This window comes from Piliocolobus tephrosceles, chromosome 1 (assembly GCF_002776525.5).
Source record: "Piliocolobus tephrosceles isolate RC106 chromosome 1, ASM277652v3, whole genome shotgun sequence".
In the NCBI taxonomy this organism is placed as follows: domain Eukaryota; kingdom Metazoa; phylum Chordata; class Mammalia; order Primates; family Cercopithecidae; genus Piliocolobus; species Piliocolobus tephrosceles.
In genome coordinates this window covers 87,483,467-87,500,149 of record NC_045434.1, presented here as the reverse complement: position 1 = coordinate 87,500,149, position 16,683 = coordinate 87,483,467, and the positions used below count along the sequence as shown (strand labels likewise).

Genomic DNA, 16,683 nt, shown 5'->3' with positions numbered 1-16,683 from the left:
GTGGTGGGCGCCTGTAGTCCCAGCTACTGGGTAGGCTGAGGCAGGAGAATGGCGTGAACCCGGGAGGTGGAGCTTGCAGTGAGCCGAGATCGCGCCACTGCACTCTAGCCTGGGTGACAGAGCAAGACAGTCTCAAAAAAAAAAAAAAAAAAAAAAAAAAGTTAGCTGGGTGTGGTGGCACGTGCCTGTAGACCTAGTTGCTTGGGAGGCTGAGGCAGGGGAATCACTTGAACCTGGGAGGCGGAGGTTACAGTGAGCTGAGATCGCGCCACTGTACTCCAGCCTGGAAGACAGAGTGAGAGTCCATCTCAAAAAAAAAAAAAAAAAAAAAAAAAGAATATGTGTTAATCTGAAGAGAGGTCAGCAATGAAAGCCCAGTAAAGGGAGAGTTCCTGAGGCCAGTCCAAGCACCATCCTGGAAAGCCATCAGATTCAGAGTAGTCCAGGAGTGCTGGCAAGGCTGCCCATAGCAAAGAGGTGGGGGTAGAAGATTATCGCCAAGAAGAGTTTTCTGGACCCATTGGCATGGCTCCTTATTGCAGATGGCCCGATGCCATTAAAGATACAAATCCTCCAGTAATGTCGTTGTGCATTTATACATTGACATTATGATTCTGATTTGGCTTCAGGGAGAGAATGTACTAGACATGTAGATAGGAGTTTTCAGTCTGAGTAACAGTTAAATATTTATGATAATTTAATATTTATGTATTACGGCTTTATATTTCAGAAGACTGTGAACTTTGTTGGCATGAATGATTGTTTCCAAGATCTAGTTTTGGAGTCTGCAAAGCCCAGGCCCATGTCCCTGTCAGATGTAAATTCAACCTGTCAAATGTTACCTGTGTGGTCTCTTTGGACATAGCCTGTCAGCTTTCTCCATGTATATATCTCAGCATTCTGAAGCCTCCACATTTAGTAAGGTAGAATCACACGCTATTAGATCTGAGAGGAACCTGATGCAGCATCTAGTACAAGCCTCCCTTTTCCAGATGAGAAACCTGAAGTTCACAGATGTGGAGAACTTGACCAAGAATTGACAGCTTGTTAGCAGTGAGAACCCAGGTCCAAACCCAGGTCAGTGCTGTCCAGAAGGTCCTGATCTTATCTGACATAGGCACATTCAGGATGTATTTTCCCCAATCACCGCATTTCCTCTCACTCCTTTGGCAGGGATGGTCATCAAGTGTCACCAAGTGGCATGTCTTGGATCTCTGAGTCCAGGTTATTAGTGCAGGAGCAAAGGAAAGATGAAAGGAAAAGCTGAAACCAATTTACTTCTTCCTGCCTGGGAAGGACAAGTGTGTGGTGGGGAGGGAGGTTGAAGAGAGTAAGAGAAAATGGAGAAGGGTATTGAGAAGGATCCTTTTTGAGTCACTGGAGCAAATTAATGGAAGGGGATCTGTCCAGTTGGTCAGGTCTATAAAAATCCCTCAGCTTCCCCGATACTTCTGCTACCACCAACTGAATGGACAGGATGAGGAGGTCTGCACTGTAAGTAAGTAACCTGGACTGTTTTTTTGAGGAAAGAGATGGAAGGAATCCAGGGGTCTCTGACTTTGGCAGTTCAGGATAGAAACCACACCTTGTTATCTCTGCTTTCTCTAAAATGTCCAGGTAAACTTGGAGTAGGAGCACTCTGGATTTGGGAGACTGTTGTGAAAAAGGAGTTTGAGAGCAGTGGAGAAGGCAAGGGAGGTGTTTTGAAGGCAGCAAAAGCCCCTGAAATTATTGAGTCCTGCCATACTGAGACTGGGGTGCTAAGGAAGGGGCTGCCACATTCCCCATCTCCCTGTCTTCCCACTAGTCTTCCTAACATCACTGTTTTTTTCTTTAGTTCCTTTTATCTTTTACTAGGAAGGGCCTGGGAAGGGCTGTGTGCCATTTCCAGCTGTTCTTGTGACAACCCCCGGCCCTTTCATCATTTCTCCCCGTGCCCTGACTCCCTCCCCATCCTTTTTTCTCTCCCCCACCCCACCAATGGTCTCTCCCGATGCTCAGTGGCGCGGGGTGGGGGTGGGGGGGGGGCGGCGGAGGCGGGGCTGGAGTGGGGGGGTGCAGGTCTGCATTGCCGCTTCCCTGGTACCCGGAGCAGTCGCCGCTGCCCGCCTCCGCCCGCGGCCGGGACCCCCGTCGTCGCCTGGGACTCCTTACCCAGGAAATCCAGTCCAGGTGAGAACCCTCTGTCAGTCGCTCACCTCCACCCCGCCTCTGGCAGAAGCATCTTTGCCTTGCCTTGCAGCCATTTTATCCTCGGATGCTTTGCTTATAGGGAGGGTGAAGATCCCCTCTCTAGGGGTGAGGAGGGGTTGGTTGGTTGGTGTTGGTTTGGGGATGGACATTTATTTCAGTTGTGCTCTTCAGGACACACACACACACACGCATATGTATAATATTGGTGAATGGGGAGGAGGGGTGTTTTTCTCTACCTTAACCAAGTCCCCACTATCCCCTTCGGAGATTAACGTGGTGGTGGGGTTGTGAGGTGGGATGGAGTTCCCTCGAACTCCTATCCCCTCCTCACCTTGACGTCCCCCCACCCCCAGGATGAACGATAAATGACCTTGGCTGGGGCTGGAGAATGGATGCTGCCTCAGTGTGCGCGCCTGGACTTGGGTGGGTGGGGTGGGGAGGGGGAAGCAGGGGAAGAAGGGCAGGTGAAGGATGGAGGGAAGGGGAGTGAAGAATGGACATACTGGGGAGACAGAAATGCAGAGCGGCCAGGTGTTGGGGGCATGGATGGCGGGGGCTGGCGGCAGTTGCTCCAGGGTTGGGGGAAGGGATGTTGAGTGAAGGTGGGCACTTGTCTAGCAGCAGGACCAAGGGTGGAGGAGGTGCTCAGAGCAGGGATTTAGTCAGTTTTGGGGGCTTTTCCCTTATTCCGGAGCTGAGGCAAGATGGGGTGTGGGGGGGTCCCTGCAAATGCCGATAGGGGCGGTCTCTAAGTCTGTGCGTGCGGAGGTCTCTCCCTGCGTCCCCCTCTCTGCCTCTCCGTATTCCTCAGTGTGCATTCTCAGCTGACACCCTCATTTTTATCCCTCAGAACTGTGGGTGCTCCCATCTTCCTAACCCTGGGTAGGATGTGGGGAGGGGAGGCACAGCCTTGATGGTCCTGGGTGGGGGCTGAGGTTCAATGACCCGGCTGTCATGGGGAAGGGGTGCTCCCGCACCTCCCACATTCTACCCCTGCCCCCGCGGACGTTTTGATAAGTGATTGCTTTTTAATGACCTTGTCACCTGAGCTAGGAAGGCCTGGGGATCTGGGTGGCCCCCAAAGTCAGGGGCTTTGACTGGGAGGAGGGTGGGGGGGGTTCTGGACCCTCCTCTGATCCCGGGCTGGATGAGCTGTTCTGAAAGGAAGCATTTGCTCTGGAGTCCCCTGCCTGTCTCCACCCTCTGCAGAAAATCTCCTGGGCACATTTTTTCCTGTCAGGTGAAGTCAGCCAGCCTAGGACCTTGTAACCCTGAACCTTGTCTCCTTTAACCTCCACCTCTCCAAGTCTTGTCTCTCTCCCCCAGGCTTAGCCACCCTGTGCTGTTTTTGGGGCTAAAAATAGCACCATTTCCTCACCAGCTCAAAGAATTTGTCTTCTTTCTCTCTCTCCTGACCTCCTGGGCTTGCTGGCCCTGAGGGAGCTGACTGTTGAGCCCTCATATCCTGCTGCGGTTGTGGAAGTCTTCTCTGCCCTACATGCCCCTCTCAGGGGGAAATAGGGTCAACAAACATAGAGTATGGCTCCTGGTGGGTCCTGCCTCCTTCAGGGCTGGAGGGGAGATCCCAGTTAGGAAAGAGAGGAAAGCTAGCAAATTGCCATGCACTGAGGGGATTCCACAGTTCCAGCGCTTTCATGGGGGATGGTTGGGCCCTGAACAATGAAGAAAAGGTGACATAGGGGTCACTGCTTCTGGTCACCGTGGTCCACTGCTTACATCTGTCCTGAGGGGGTAAGGCCCTGCGTGCCAGTGCTTCTCTCTGAATCACATAGCATTGCTTACCCTCTTCTACCAGGGTGTGTGTGTGTGTGTGTGTGTGACATTTAATGAAGGCTCTGGATGGGTGGGAGCACCGGAGATTTTTGGGGGGATGATTTCTGATCAGAATCTAGGCCTGCTTCCTGTCCTCCTATGAAGGAAGGGGGGCTATCCCATGCCTTCCTCTGGAGAACGTCTTTTTTGGGGGAACACCCAAACCCCCTTTATTCTACATCCACCTCCTACGCAATGCGGTGTTTGTGGACTCCTTCTTCCTTGACTCCTGGAGGAGGAGAGGAAAGGATTAAGGGGGATTAGGAAGGGAGGCCCTGAAGGGATGGGATGCAACTGTAGGCCTTAGAACCTCATGTTGAAAATGCATTTGACAGTCATTTCCATTCTCACCTCCACCCGTGGAAAGGGGACCCATCTATGACATTCTACAGCAAGGTGGCAGTGGACAGTCATCACCTCTTTCTTAGCTTTCCATCTTTCCTCCACTTTACTTGGGTTCCAGGTCCCCCTTTTCTGGGTCTTCCCTTGTTTTTCTGGAGGTAGTTAATGTGGGCCCAGCTGCTGAAATTAGTTGAAACATAGACAGGGGGTCTTGGGACTCTGTTTGCAAGGATGTTGGGCAACAGCATCTAAGTATGACCCTGCTGTTGTCCCTTGCTGCTTCTTGCTTCTTTCCCACTTTTCAACATCATAGGAAGGAAGAAAACTAACATAGAGCATGTACTGTGAGATTACATTCTCACATCAACTCCAAGAAACAGTCTCCCAATGTAATTATCCCCAATTAAAATATATGGACTCTGAGGCTTAGGGAGGTTAACTAGCCTGACCGAGATCAGTTAGTAAGCGGCAGAGTTGGGATTTCAACTTAGGTCATCCCTAATGGTCATGTGCTTTGCCCTGAACCAGCATTCTCCTTGCCAGTGTCCCTTCCTGCTGCTAAAGAGCATCCAAGACGGCTTTCATTTGGGGACCTTATGAGGTAGTATAGGGCATTTCACTATATTACTGTCACCACAAAAATAAGAGTTAATATTTATTCATCATTTTTAAGTGCTAGCTGACTTATGTTAAGGAGCACAGATATATCATTCAACCCTTACTTTCCCCTTTTAAAATAAGAAGAAACTGAGGCTTGGTCCCTTAGCTAGCATTTGCCAAAACAGGAAGTCAAACCCATGTCTTTGTGACTCTGGAAGCTGAGCTTTTACCCATTAGACTATGTTGAGAGAAAGTCCCTCCTTGTTGAAGCCTGTAAACATGGGACCTGAAGGAAGGACAGTGGAAGCCCCTGCCTTCAGATGCCATCAGTGGAGGGAAGGCCACAGGTTGGAGGGCTTGTCCTCTTACACATCCTTCTCAACTCCATCCCCAGTAAGAAACCCAGGCAAGACTAAAGAAGGGAATTCTGGTTTCTCATATTTCCTGTTCAGTTCTTTGCAGATTGGTGATAAAGCAAGGGCTGGGCTGGGCTCGGGGGTTAGGAGAAGGGCTCAGAGTAGGTGACTGTGACTTTGGAGCAAATTCCATAGGCCAGGCCTCCAAGGTCAAAGTAAGGGGACTTCTATGTGAGTGACCTGGTTAGCCCAGATAGCCATCCCCTTTTAGTGTGTGGATGGGACCCTAAAGTGAGAAGACCATCTCTGCACCACATGGTCCAGATGGGGCTCTGGGTTGAGAAGCTTTATATTGGCCTTCTTCACCACCTTAGGACTCACAAATTCCTTTTGCTATCTGTTATTTTTTCTAGGTCTCCAGAGGCTTGTGGAAGAGAAGTAGGCGACCTTTCCTGAGTTATCCTGGCTTAGCCTCCCAATCTGGCTCCCCTTCCCCTTCCCATTCCCCTGCTCCTCCTGTCCCTTCGCCATCCACCCAACTGAGCTGGGTATAGGTCAAAGCTCCTCTCCTTCCTTTTCTGTCCTAGGCACTCATTGGCTAGGACCTGTTTGCTCTTTTTTTGTGTGCCCAAAGATACTGGAACACACTTCATCTAAGTAACTGTGGGGCGGGGGGGTCTTTTTGACTCTACAAGTCCTTGAGCAAAAAGCTGAAAAAGAAGCAGGAAGTGGGGAAGACCCGGTGAAGTGCCTCAGAGCCCCATCATGGAAGAGGGCTTCCGAGACCGGGCAGCTTTCATCCGTGGGGCCAAAGACATTGCTAAGGAAGTCAAGAAGCATGCGACCAAGAAGGTGGTGAAGGGCCTGGACAGAGTCCAGGACGAATATTCCCGAAGATCCTACTCCCGCTTTGAGGAAGAGGATGACGATGATGACTTCCCTGCCCCCAGTGATAGCTATTACCGAGGAGAAGGGACCCAGGATGAGGAGGAAGGCGGTGCGTCCAGTGATGCTACTGAGGGCCATGACGAGGATGATGAGATCTACGAAGGGGAATATCAGGGCATCCCCCGGGCAGAGTCTGGGGGCAAAGGCGAGCGGATGGCAGATGGGGCACCCCTGGCTGGAGTAAGGGGGGGCTTGAGCGATGGGGAGGGTCCCCCTGGGGGCCGGGGGGAGGCACAACGACGGAAAGAACGAGAAGAACTGGCCCAACAGTATGAAGCCATCCTACGGGAGTGTGGCCACGGCCGCTTCCAGTGGACACTGTATTTTGTGCTTGGTCTGGCGCTGATGGCTGACGGTGTGGAGGTCTTTGTGGTGGGCTTCGTGCTGCCCAGCGCTGAGAAAGACATGTGCCTGTCTGACTCCAACAAAGGCATGCTAGGTAAGACATGGGGGGCTCCAGCCCTATCCCCTCAAACTCTGGAAACCTCCTTGCTCCTGGAAATTGCTCTGTCCTTACCACTGGGTTCCCTAGGACCCTGCACCCAAGATGTTCCCGGAGGGCTCAGGGCTCCTCTGCACACTCTTCCCTCACACACTCCCTCTTCTTGGCCTTGGGTCAGAGTGAAGTTGAATGTGAAACAGGGACTTGCAGGAGGGCAGTTGGACTGTGGTTGGGTGGCGGTCTGCTTTATTCTGCAGGAGGTGGCTGTGGTAGGATGGTCCTTACCATTTAATGTTTCTTCATAGCTTTCCCTCTGGTTGTCTTATTCCGTTTCACTGATTGGGAAACAAGAAGCCAGTATCCAAACTCCTTGGTATAAATGGGGAGAGTCAGTCTGGGGTGGTTGGGGGAGGGGGAGCGTCCTGGATCTTCTGCCAGAGAAGCTGTTTAGACTTTCTCTCACTCAGACGGGAGTTTCCAGGGGACAGAATGTACTGTTTGATGACCTTTCCTGACAGGGACTCTGAGGAGGAACCCCTAGACTCACAGAGAAAGAATCGAGGCCTTACTCTGCCACCAAATTGCCATGGGGTCTTGGACAGGTCTCTTCTTCCTGGGGCTTGGTTTGGGCATGAGAAAATGCAAAGTTTGGAGTAGATGATTTTAAAGATGAATTCCAGCTTTGGTTTTAGGAAGGAGGTGAAAGACAGGAGAGTTTTTGGACCAGAAATATTGAGACTGGGAGGAGTAAAGCATGGATTTTGTGTGGGGGATTTCCTGGGAAGATGAAAGGAATTGGAGCCCCTTTCCCCAGGAACAAACGAGAGCTCTCTTGCTGCTTCGAGGGATCAAAGCAGGGAGAATAGAGAGGACCCTGGGATGGTCTGGGATCCTAGGCACACCCATTCCTCCTTCAAAGTGAGCCAGGGGTAAGGGTGTCACTGTGTGTATGTGTGTGTGTGTGTGTGTGTGTGTCTCACAGTGAGAAATGAGACAGACCGAAGACAGTGGAGAGTTGTAGGTTCTCCCATATCTTCATTCCTGCCTTTGAACGCCTGGCCTGCAGAGATGACCTTCTATCTTTGCTCACACCATTCATTTTCTCTCACTTGCTCTAATCTCTGGGTAGACTTAGCTTCTAGAAGTTCTTCACATCCTTCAGCTCCCTCAGTGCTCATCTCCTGGGAGAATTGAGGTGTGTCTTCCCACACCCCCTCTGCCTCTGTTTTCCTCCTCCTTCCAGGCCTCATCGTCTACTTGGGCATGATGGTGGGAGCCTTCCTCTGGGGAGGTCTGGCTGACCGGCTGGGTCGGAGGCAATGTCTGCTCATCTCGCTCTCAGTCAACAGCGTCTTCGCCTTCTTCTCATCTTTTGTCCAGGGTTATGGCACTTTCCTCTTCTGCCGCCTCCTTTCTGGGGTTGGGTGAGTGTCCACTTCCTAAACCCCTTGAGGGCAGTACTGTGCCTTGGTCACTGTTGCATCTTTAGGGCCCAGCACAGTGCCAGGCACACCAAATGCACCTTAAATCTGTGTGAGTTGAATGGATGAATGAGTTCCTTTCTCCCCCAACCATCTTCAGGCCAGCTCCTCCCTGCCCAGGACCTGTCTACTACTGTCCAGAATGCTGTTCCATGTCGGCCCACACCTGAGTCCTCCATCCCACTTCTAGTTCCATTTTTGAGCCTGCCTCCACGAAGAGGCCTACTGGGCCTCAGCCCCACCCCTGGACTCCTGTGGACCCAGAGTTACCGCCTACCAGAGTCTATACATTTCCTGCATTCCACGACAAAGCTTGCTAACACCCACACCTGCCAGAACCCTGATGCCTTGCCCACACTGCCCCTTCACTTTTGCAAGCATGGCAGGCACGTTTACTCTGCCTCAACTCCAAGCTCCTTTCTGGCCGTTCCCACAACATCTGCCCTTGGAGGCTTTTGGCTTGTCTTTTTTCTCTGGAGATTTATTCTCTTTTCTGCAATTACCTTCCCTCCCTTCCAACTCTGTAAGTCATTTTCAAGATTTAAGATTTGCTCTTTCCTTTTCCCTGAGACTCGCTTGCCTGTTTCCCATGGTCCCAAGGATGGGTGCTTGATGGCTGGCCCACAGGGGAGCTTGTAGGGCTTTATGTGTGAGATGGAGTCTCTTCAAAAGGCTGGAAGACAAAAGGGGCTCGGGGTCCAGAGCAGTGGGGCAGGGGATCAGGACTATGGCCATTTGCTAATGCTGAATTCTTGAAATGTGCTCCAGGATTGGGGGGTCCATCCCCATTGTCTTCTCCTATTTCTCCGAGTTTCTGGCCCAGGAGAAAAGAGGGGAGCATCTGAGCTGGCTCTGCATGTTTTGGATGATTGGTGGTGTGTACGCAGCTGCTATGGCCTGGGCCATCATCCCCCACTATGGTGAGCAGCCCCCCGGAATCCACCCCAGGTTATCTCCCTCCTTCCTCTTCTGTGCTCCCAGTGGTGGATTCCCTTAGCCTCTGGCCTTTCTGCTGATGCTGTCACTCTCTCCCTGCCAGGGTGGAGTTTTCAGATGGGTTCTGCCTACCAGTTCCACAGCTGGAGGGTCTTCGTCCTCGTCTGCGCCTTTCCTTCTGTGTTTGCCATTGGGGCTCTGACCACGCAGCCTGAAAGTCCCCGTTTCTTCCTAGAGGTGATGGAGCTGAGCTGTGTGGGGTGGTGTGCAGGCTGTGGAGTGTGGAGAGCAGCAGGGGCTCCTGTGTTCAAACACCCACTGGGGTTTGATTTGATCCTGTTCGGCTGCCTGCCTTCCTCACAGAGTCCATTCCCTGGGGGACTTTATCTTGCATCCTTTGCCTTGGAATGTATCCCCGAGGGGTTCTTGGGTGGAGAAACCAGGGGACCTCTTCACCCTTGGATGACTTAAGATTTTGCAGGGAAGGGCCTTGGCCCTAGCCTGCATTTACAGCTCAAGAGACATTCCCCCCACTACACCTTCCCCTCCTAATCCCAGCAGGATTAGGTCTTTGGCTACATGCTTGCCCATCATTTCCCTTACCTTTGGTTGCCTGTGCTTGCCTTTTTCCCCTGGACAACACTCCCCACCCCCAACCTGCAGCTCTTGCCCAAGTCTGATTGTCTTGCTATACCTCAGCTTGGGGCTCTTTCAGAGTGGGCAATGCATGCTCATAGGTCAGGGCTTGGTGGTGGGATTGAGGGCTGGGAACCATTTAGTGTCCTGTGACTATAGAAGCCAGGTGGGAGGGAGGGGATCTATAACTCTGGGTCAGGTAGGGGCTGACTTGGATGTGGGGACTGTGTCTTTGGCTCTAGAATGGGAAGCATGATGAGGCCTGGATGGTGCTGAAGCAGGTCCATGATACCAACATGCGAGCCAAGGGACATCCTGAGCGAGTGTTCTCAGTAAGCCACAGCCCTCCCGACTCAGACCTCCACGCCCTGCAGCCCCAGCCCCTACCTGGCCCCTCTCTGAGTACCCCTGACCTCAGCCCACTCTACCATAAGGAGATTTTCAGGGTATCATATCCACTCCCTGCTTCCCATTTTGCTAATGCAGGGGAAACTGAGGCACCCGGTGGAGGTTGGGAAACACAGAATGTGTGACAGCCCACCCCTTCTCTTGAACCCAGGTAACCCACATTAAGACGATCCATCAGGAGGATGAATTGATTGAGATCCAGTCGGACACAGGGACCTGGTACCAGCGCTGGGGGGTCCGGGCCTTGAGCCTAGGGGGGCAGGTAATGGCGGACGGGGTGGTAGACAGAAGGGAGTGGGGGAAGTGGAGAAGAAGGCAGGACTGAATTCCATGTGTGTGGGTGATGGGTGAGCTGAAGGGAGGTGGGAGGGCAGAAAAGTGGGGATCTATGGGTGCTAGAACTTAGTATAGCCAAGGTCTAACTTTGTCCGGTCCCCTGTAGGTTTGGGGGAATTTTCTCTCCTGTTTTGGTCCCGAATATCGGCGCATCACTCTGATGATGATGGGTGTGTGGTTCACCATGTCATTCAGGTGAGAAGATGGGTGGGCTGGGTGGCATGTGGTGGTTGTGGTGGTGTGTGAGCTGGGCGAGAGGTGGGGAGGATGGAGATGCAGGGGACAAGCGACGAGGGAAGGTGCCATGCAGACCTCCTCTGCTCCTGCAGCCAGCTCCTCTACTTCACTAGTTCACTCAACAAACTTGTACTGTAGGCTGACCAGGATTCAGTTTCTACTCTGTGCTGGGATGAAACAGACGTGGTCCCAGGTCCTCCTGGAGTTTACGTTTTGGTCAAGAAGCGGGACAAAACTTGCTGTGAAGCAGGGTGATGAGAGAAGGGTGGGGAAAGGGTGATGGGAGGACTTGGGCTGGGGTGGGGACCTAAGTCCTAAAGGGTGAATGGGAGTCAGACGGGGAGTAGGGGTGGCTGGGGTGGAGAAGAGTGTTTTTGGCAGAGGGAAAAGCAAATGCTTGGGAGGCAAGAAGAAGTTTAGTAGCTGCTGTGCGAGACCCTGAAGTCCGCAGGAGCACAGCAACTGGTGAAGGGAGGAGCAGGGAGAAGTTGGTGAGGCTGGAGAGGAGCAAGGTCCTAACAGAAGTTGATTCCATTTCTCCCTCATTCTGGAGAGGATACACATTTCCATTTTCTCCTCTGCCTGATTCTAATCTCTGAGCCCTGTCTGAAGCCCTGTTGTCTGTTTCCATTGTCCTTGACTCTTCAGCTACTATGGCCTGACCGTCTGGTTTCCTGACATGATCCGCCATCTCCAGGCAGTGGACTACGCATCCCGCACCAAAGTGTTCCCCGGGGAGCGCGTAGAGCATGTGACTTTTAACTTCACTTTGGAGAATCAGATCCACCGAGGCGGGCAGTACTTCAATGACAAGTATGTGGGGACCTTTAAACTTCACTTCTTCCCTGTTCCTGCTACCTCTTGTCTTTTTTATGAGTCTAGGGGTTCAAGACAAGACATTTGGGGGCAAACACTTGTGGTTTCTCCTCAATGCCCAGCTTCCCATTCATTCACTAAAGAGTGAGTCTTGGAGGGGGCATGAGGATGAGGGGGGAGTGTCTTTCATCATCCTGGCCTTACAGGTTCATTGGGCTGCGTCTGAAGTCAGTGTCCTTTGAGGATTCCCTGTTTGAAGAGTGTTATTTCGAGGATGTCACATCTAGCAACACGTTTTTCCGCAACTGCACATTCATCAACACTGTGTTCTATAACACTGGTAAGGCGGGGTGGCTGGTGGGTGTCAGACCAAAGGGTTGCGTGGACCTTGATGAGAAGGAGCCTTTTTCATTCACTATCTTGGTGTTCTCAAGCTGAGATCCCTGGACCCCTGTAGGAAGGTGGTAGAGGGGTCTGACAGCTACCACCAATAATTTTGAAAATCTAATGGATGTTGGACATTTTCCTGTAATAGAATATCTGACAAAAACATCAAGTTTATTTGCCTTTGGCTGAAATTATATCTCAGTGAGACAAAATTAATGCACCTTTGAAGAAGGTAAAATCATCCAAAATAGCGTTCCTGGGAAAAATAAAAACAATAAAAGGGGTATTTGGTGGGGATCATTGCGTGAATCCACTTTTTTGATAGTGATTCTCAAACTTTAGTATATGCACATGAAATGCTGGTTTTGTGAGCTAGACTGAAGTTTCCCACCTCATACTGGGTGAGCTTTTCCCATCTTGCAGGAAAACAACAATGGATAGGACATTTTATTTTAAATGTTTTTCTCAGAAAAATTTCCTAAGTCCATAGCATTGCTACTGCTTATAGTCAGCTAGCACGGACAGAAATAATGAATAAGCAGCTAAGACTATTAATGGGAGAACTTGGACAAAGTCACACTGTTGGACAGATGATGGTCATTTTCTGCTCTAAAGATCCCTAGTTCCCATGATGATATTATTTGATGTTTTGCAATTAGCACTGTGAATAATTTTGAGAGCCCCTCCTACTAACTTCCATACGTGCAGAGCCCTGAGCCATAAGCTGTAGCAGCCTCCCTCTCCCATCTGCTATGACTGTCTGCTTATCTTGACCTTTGCCCACAGACCTGTTTGAGTACAAGTTTGTGAACAGCCGTCTGGTAAACAGCACATTCCTGCACAACAAGGAAGGTTGCCCTCTAGACGTGACAGGGACGGGCGAAGGTGCCTACATGGTATACTTTGTGAGCTTCCTGGGAACACTGGCAGTGCTTCCTGGGAATATCGTGTCTGCCCTGCTCATGGACAAGATCGGCAGGCTCAGAATGCTTGGTAAGGGGGAGAGGCTGAGTCAGATCTGATAGTAGGGGCCAGGGGCTGCGGGAGGCAGGCAACAGGCTTCTCACCTTGGGCTGTGGAAGAGATTGGTCAGAGTTCCTCTCTCTCATGTTTTCGGTTTAGGGGGTGCGGCAGGATGGGGTGGGGACTGGCACAGAAGCTTCTCTGGGGGTAAAGGAGGTAAGCAGAATTGCAAGTGGTTAGGGCACAGGCTTTGAGGTTATGAGTTTTGAATCTCAGCTCCACCACCTATCTCTGGCCTCTGGCAAGTTACCTCTATAAGCCTGGTTGCTTCCTCTGCAAAATCGAGGTGATAATAGTACCTGTGTCATAGGGTTGATGTGCTAGATCAATGCATATAAAGCATCAATTGGCTTGGCCCGTGGATGGCATTGAATAAATGATGGTTACTGATATTATTAATAAACAATTATAAGGGAGGTTGAGGAGGAGTGAAAAGCCTTCCTTTTGGATACCTTGGGAACAAGTCTCATCCTGGGCTATCTGAAAGCCAGCCGATGGGACAGGTCGGGCTGTGGGTAGGTTTCACTGTGGCCAGGCTCATGCTGCTCTCTCCTCTCCTGGCTCCATCCAGCTGGCTCCAGCGTGATGTCCTGTGTCTCCTGCTTCTTCCTGTCTTTTGGGAACAGCGAGTCAGCCATGATCGCTCTGCTCTGCCTTTTTGGTGGGGTCAGCATTGCATCCTGGAATGCGCTGGACGTGTTGACTGTCGAACTCTACCCCTCAGACAAGAGGTAGTTGGAACGTGGTGGGGGCAGGGCAGTGGATTCAGGGGAGGGGTGGGGTGAGGAAGGAGGGCTGAATGGGAAGAGCATCCTTAGGGGTGAGAGAAGATACATTTCCATTTTCTCCTCTAAAATCTGGTAGGTTTGGCTGGGCGCAGTGACTCACGCCTGTCTGTAATCCCAGTGCTTTGAGATGTCGAGGCGGGCGGGTCACCTGAGGTCAGGAGTTTGATACCAGCCTGGCCAACATGGTGAAACCTTGTCTGTACTAAAAATACAAAAAGTTAGCCGGGCACCTGTAGTCCCAGCTACTCGGGAGGCTGAGGCAGGAGAATGGCGTGAACCTGGGAGGTGGAGCTTGCAGTGAGCGGAGATTGCGCCACCGCACTCCAGCCTGGGTGACAGAGCGAGACTGTGTCTCAAAAAAAAAAAAAAAAAAAAGAAAAAGAAAAAGGAAAAAGAAAAATTTTGGTAGCTTTTGTATCTACTCCTCAAAGTCTTAACTGTTAACCTCAATTTTTGGTCTCCTTTCCCCTTGTCTCTTATCTACATTCCTGGCGTACATCCTTTACCTCTCTGATCTCTCCAACCTTCTCTCTCCCTCTTGGACACTGCCTGCATCTTCCTGGCCTTCACTTCCCTGCCCTCCACTCTTCCTTTGCCTCCCTCCTGTACCTTGCGCCATGCTGCACTGGGGGACTCCTGAGCAGGACCACAGCTTTCGGCTTCCTGAATGCCCTGTGTAAGCTGGCAGCTGTGCTGGGGATCAGCATCTTCACATCCTTCGTGGGAATCACCAAGGCTGCCCCCATCCTCTTTGCCTCAGCTGCCCTTGCCCTTGGCAGCTCTCTGGCCCTGAAGCTGCCTGAGACCCGGGGGCAGGTGCTGCAGTGAAGGGATCTCTAGGGCTTTGGGACTGGCAGGCACACTGTGAGACCAACAACTCCTTCCTTCCCCTCCCTGCCCTGCCATCCTGACTTCCAGAGCCCTCACTCCCCTCTCCCGGTGTTTGGTGTCTTAGCTGTGTGTGTGTGAGTGTGCATGTGTGTGACCCCCGTGGGCAGGGACTACAGGGAAGGCTCCTTCATCCCAGTTTTGAGATGAAGCTGTACTCCCCACTTCCCACTACCTTGACTTTGCACAAGAGAAGGCTGAGCCCCATCCTTCTCCCCCTGTTAGAGAGGAGCCCTTGCTTCCCTGTTCCAGGGGTTCCAGAATAGGCTTCCTGCCTTCCCCATCATTCCCTCTGCCTAGGCCCTGGTGAAACCACAGGTATGCAATTATGATGGGGGCTGGGACTCTGGTGTAGACCATGGACCAAAAGAACTTCTTAGAGTCTGAAGGGTGGGCCTCGGGTGCCCTCTCACACCTCCTGTTGGATGCTGAGGGAGAAGCAATAAACCTCAGCCCTCTGGCCTCCACTTCCCTCTCAATTTGGGCTGCAAATATGAAGCCTGAATTTTATGAAATTAGCTTTCTGATTCTTATTTATTGATAGATTAAGTTCTGAGGCAGCTCTGCAGGACTGTGTGTGAATGTGTGTGTATACTTATATATGTGAGTGCATGTGCCATGGGGCGGGGGGTATCACTATACTGTCCTCAAATATAAGCCAAGGGTTAATTTCAGGGGACGCACACACAACCCTGCCTCCCATAGTCCCTCCCCTAATCTGGTTTCTGTGTTGAGCTGGGGATGGAGGAGCCCTAGGCCAGCCAGGGATAAGAGACCCACAGTCTAGGGAGATCTGAGGGCATCTGACAAGGCTCATCTGCTTCCCTCCTTAAGAAGCACAGGCCTCCTCTGGAGTGAGAGGCTCCACCCACTACAGCACAGGTGGGAACAGCGCAGCTGCCCTCCCATACCCCCGACCTGTCCCCTCACAGGCAGGGGAGCAGGGGAGGGAAAGAAACCAGGCATCTGGTCAAACCAGCAGATCAAAAAGCACAAGGAGCTGGGGCAGAGGCAAGAAGCAGGGGCCCTCCTGGCAGCTCCTCTGAGTGGGGAGAGGTTGGGCAGTGAGTGAGGGACCCCTAACGCAGGGACTAGAAGCCTCAGTTTCCCCATTTTACCCTTCCACACAATAGCCTCTGTAGGTTAGGCTGCCCCGTCCCACCCTACTCTGTGTGGCTGCTTTCTTTGGTGCCCCCCCCTCACCCCACTGTAGCTGTGATGTGTTGTAGTTTTTAGAGTTTGTAAAATGTTTAAAAAAAGTTAAAAGGAAAAAAGTGAAAATAACAAAAAAGAAAATCAAAATTCACCTTCGTCACGCTGCGTCCGGTACCCCAACCCTGTGGTCATGCCCCCCATTTTGTAACACTGTGCCAGGTGGTGACTGTTTAACTCTTCGGTGTCTGTGCTCAAAAGACTGCCTTCTCCTCCAGTGCCCAGTGTATGAGTGTGTGCCCTGTGCCCTTGTACCTCACTCCTCACATGCTGGACGTAGCCCTCTTCCTTGCACCCCTGTGAGGGACCCATCCATCTCCCTTGCTCTCCTGGGGAACCCTAAACCCAACTCTGTTGATGTGAAAAATGCAATGAAAAATATTGATGAAAAATAAAACGGAAACAAATCCTCAAAATACAAAATGGCTATACCTGCTTCTGTGACTCTCCACCTACATCCAATTCTCCTAATAGCCTTGGAGGGTAAAATGGTGAGATGGAAAAACAACTTGCCAAACTGAAGGTCAGAATAACATGGTGTACCAGATTTATTTCCTAAATTGGCCTCTCTACCTTGATCTGTCCCCTACAGATGGAGGGCCCTCTAAATCTCCCAGATTTGAAAACTTTGGGAGTAACATTTCATAAGAATAGAACCAACTTTCCCCTAAATCTTCTGTTATGCTTTTTAAAAATACAGACTCCAGACTCCACTCTTGACTTGTTGAATCAGAACCCTTTTTTTTTCTTGGTTTGGAAGGATGGGGACCTTGAATCTCCTTTTTTTGAGACAGAGTCTCGCTTTGTTGCTCAGGCTGGAG

The 16,683-nt window shown here is 51.3% G+C and overlaps 1 protein-coding gene across 1 annotated transcript; it reads left to right on the top strand.

Annotated features, from left to right (window-relative positions):
- Positions 1–1,924: 1,924 nt before the first annotated feature.
- Positions 1,925–16,285, top strand: SV2A (synaptic vesicle glycoprotein 2A). The gene is made up of 13 exons (XM_023213564.1): positions 1,925–2,172; positions 5,738–6,711; positions 7,958–8,138; positions 8,964–9,115; positions 9,235–9,368; positions 10,010–10,099; positions 10,327–10,437; positions 10,618–10,706; positions 11,397–11,561; positions 11,771–11,904; positions 12,738–12,944; positions 13,546–13,705; positions 14,407–16,285. Exons 2-13 carry the CDS (start codon positions 6,090–6,092, stop codon positions 14,588–14,590), a joined length of 2,229 nt encoding a protein of 742 aa, XP_023069332.1. The 5' UTR covers positions 1,925–2,172; positions 5,738–6,089; the 3' UTR covers positions 14,591–16,285.
- The last annotated feature ends 398 nt before the right edge of the window (positions 16,286–16,683 follow it).

What these genes read in the sequence shown, in the direction of transcription:
- SV2A (XM_023213564.1), top strand. Translation starts at nt 6,090, where the DNA reads ATGGAAGAGGGCTTCCGAGACCGGGCAGCTTTCATCCGTGGGGCCAAA. An exon ending in CGCCTCCTTTCTGGGGTTGG is followed by an intron (nt 8,139 to 8,963) that starts GTGAGTGTCCAC and finishes AATGTGCTCCAG; the next exon opens with GATTGGGGGGTCCATCCCCA. An exon ending in GGGCAGTACTTCAATGACAA is followed by an intron (nt 11,562 to 11,770) that starts GTATGTGGGGAC and finishes CTGGCCTTACAG; the next exon opens with GTTCATTGGGCTGCGTCTGA.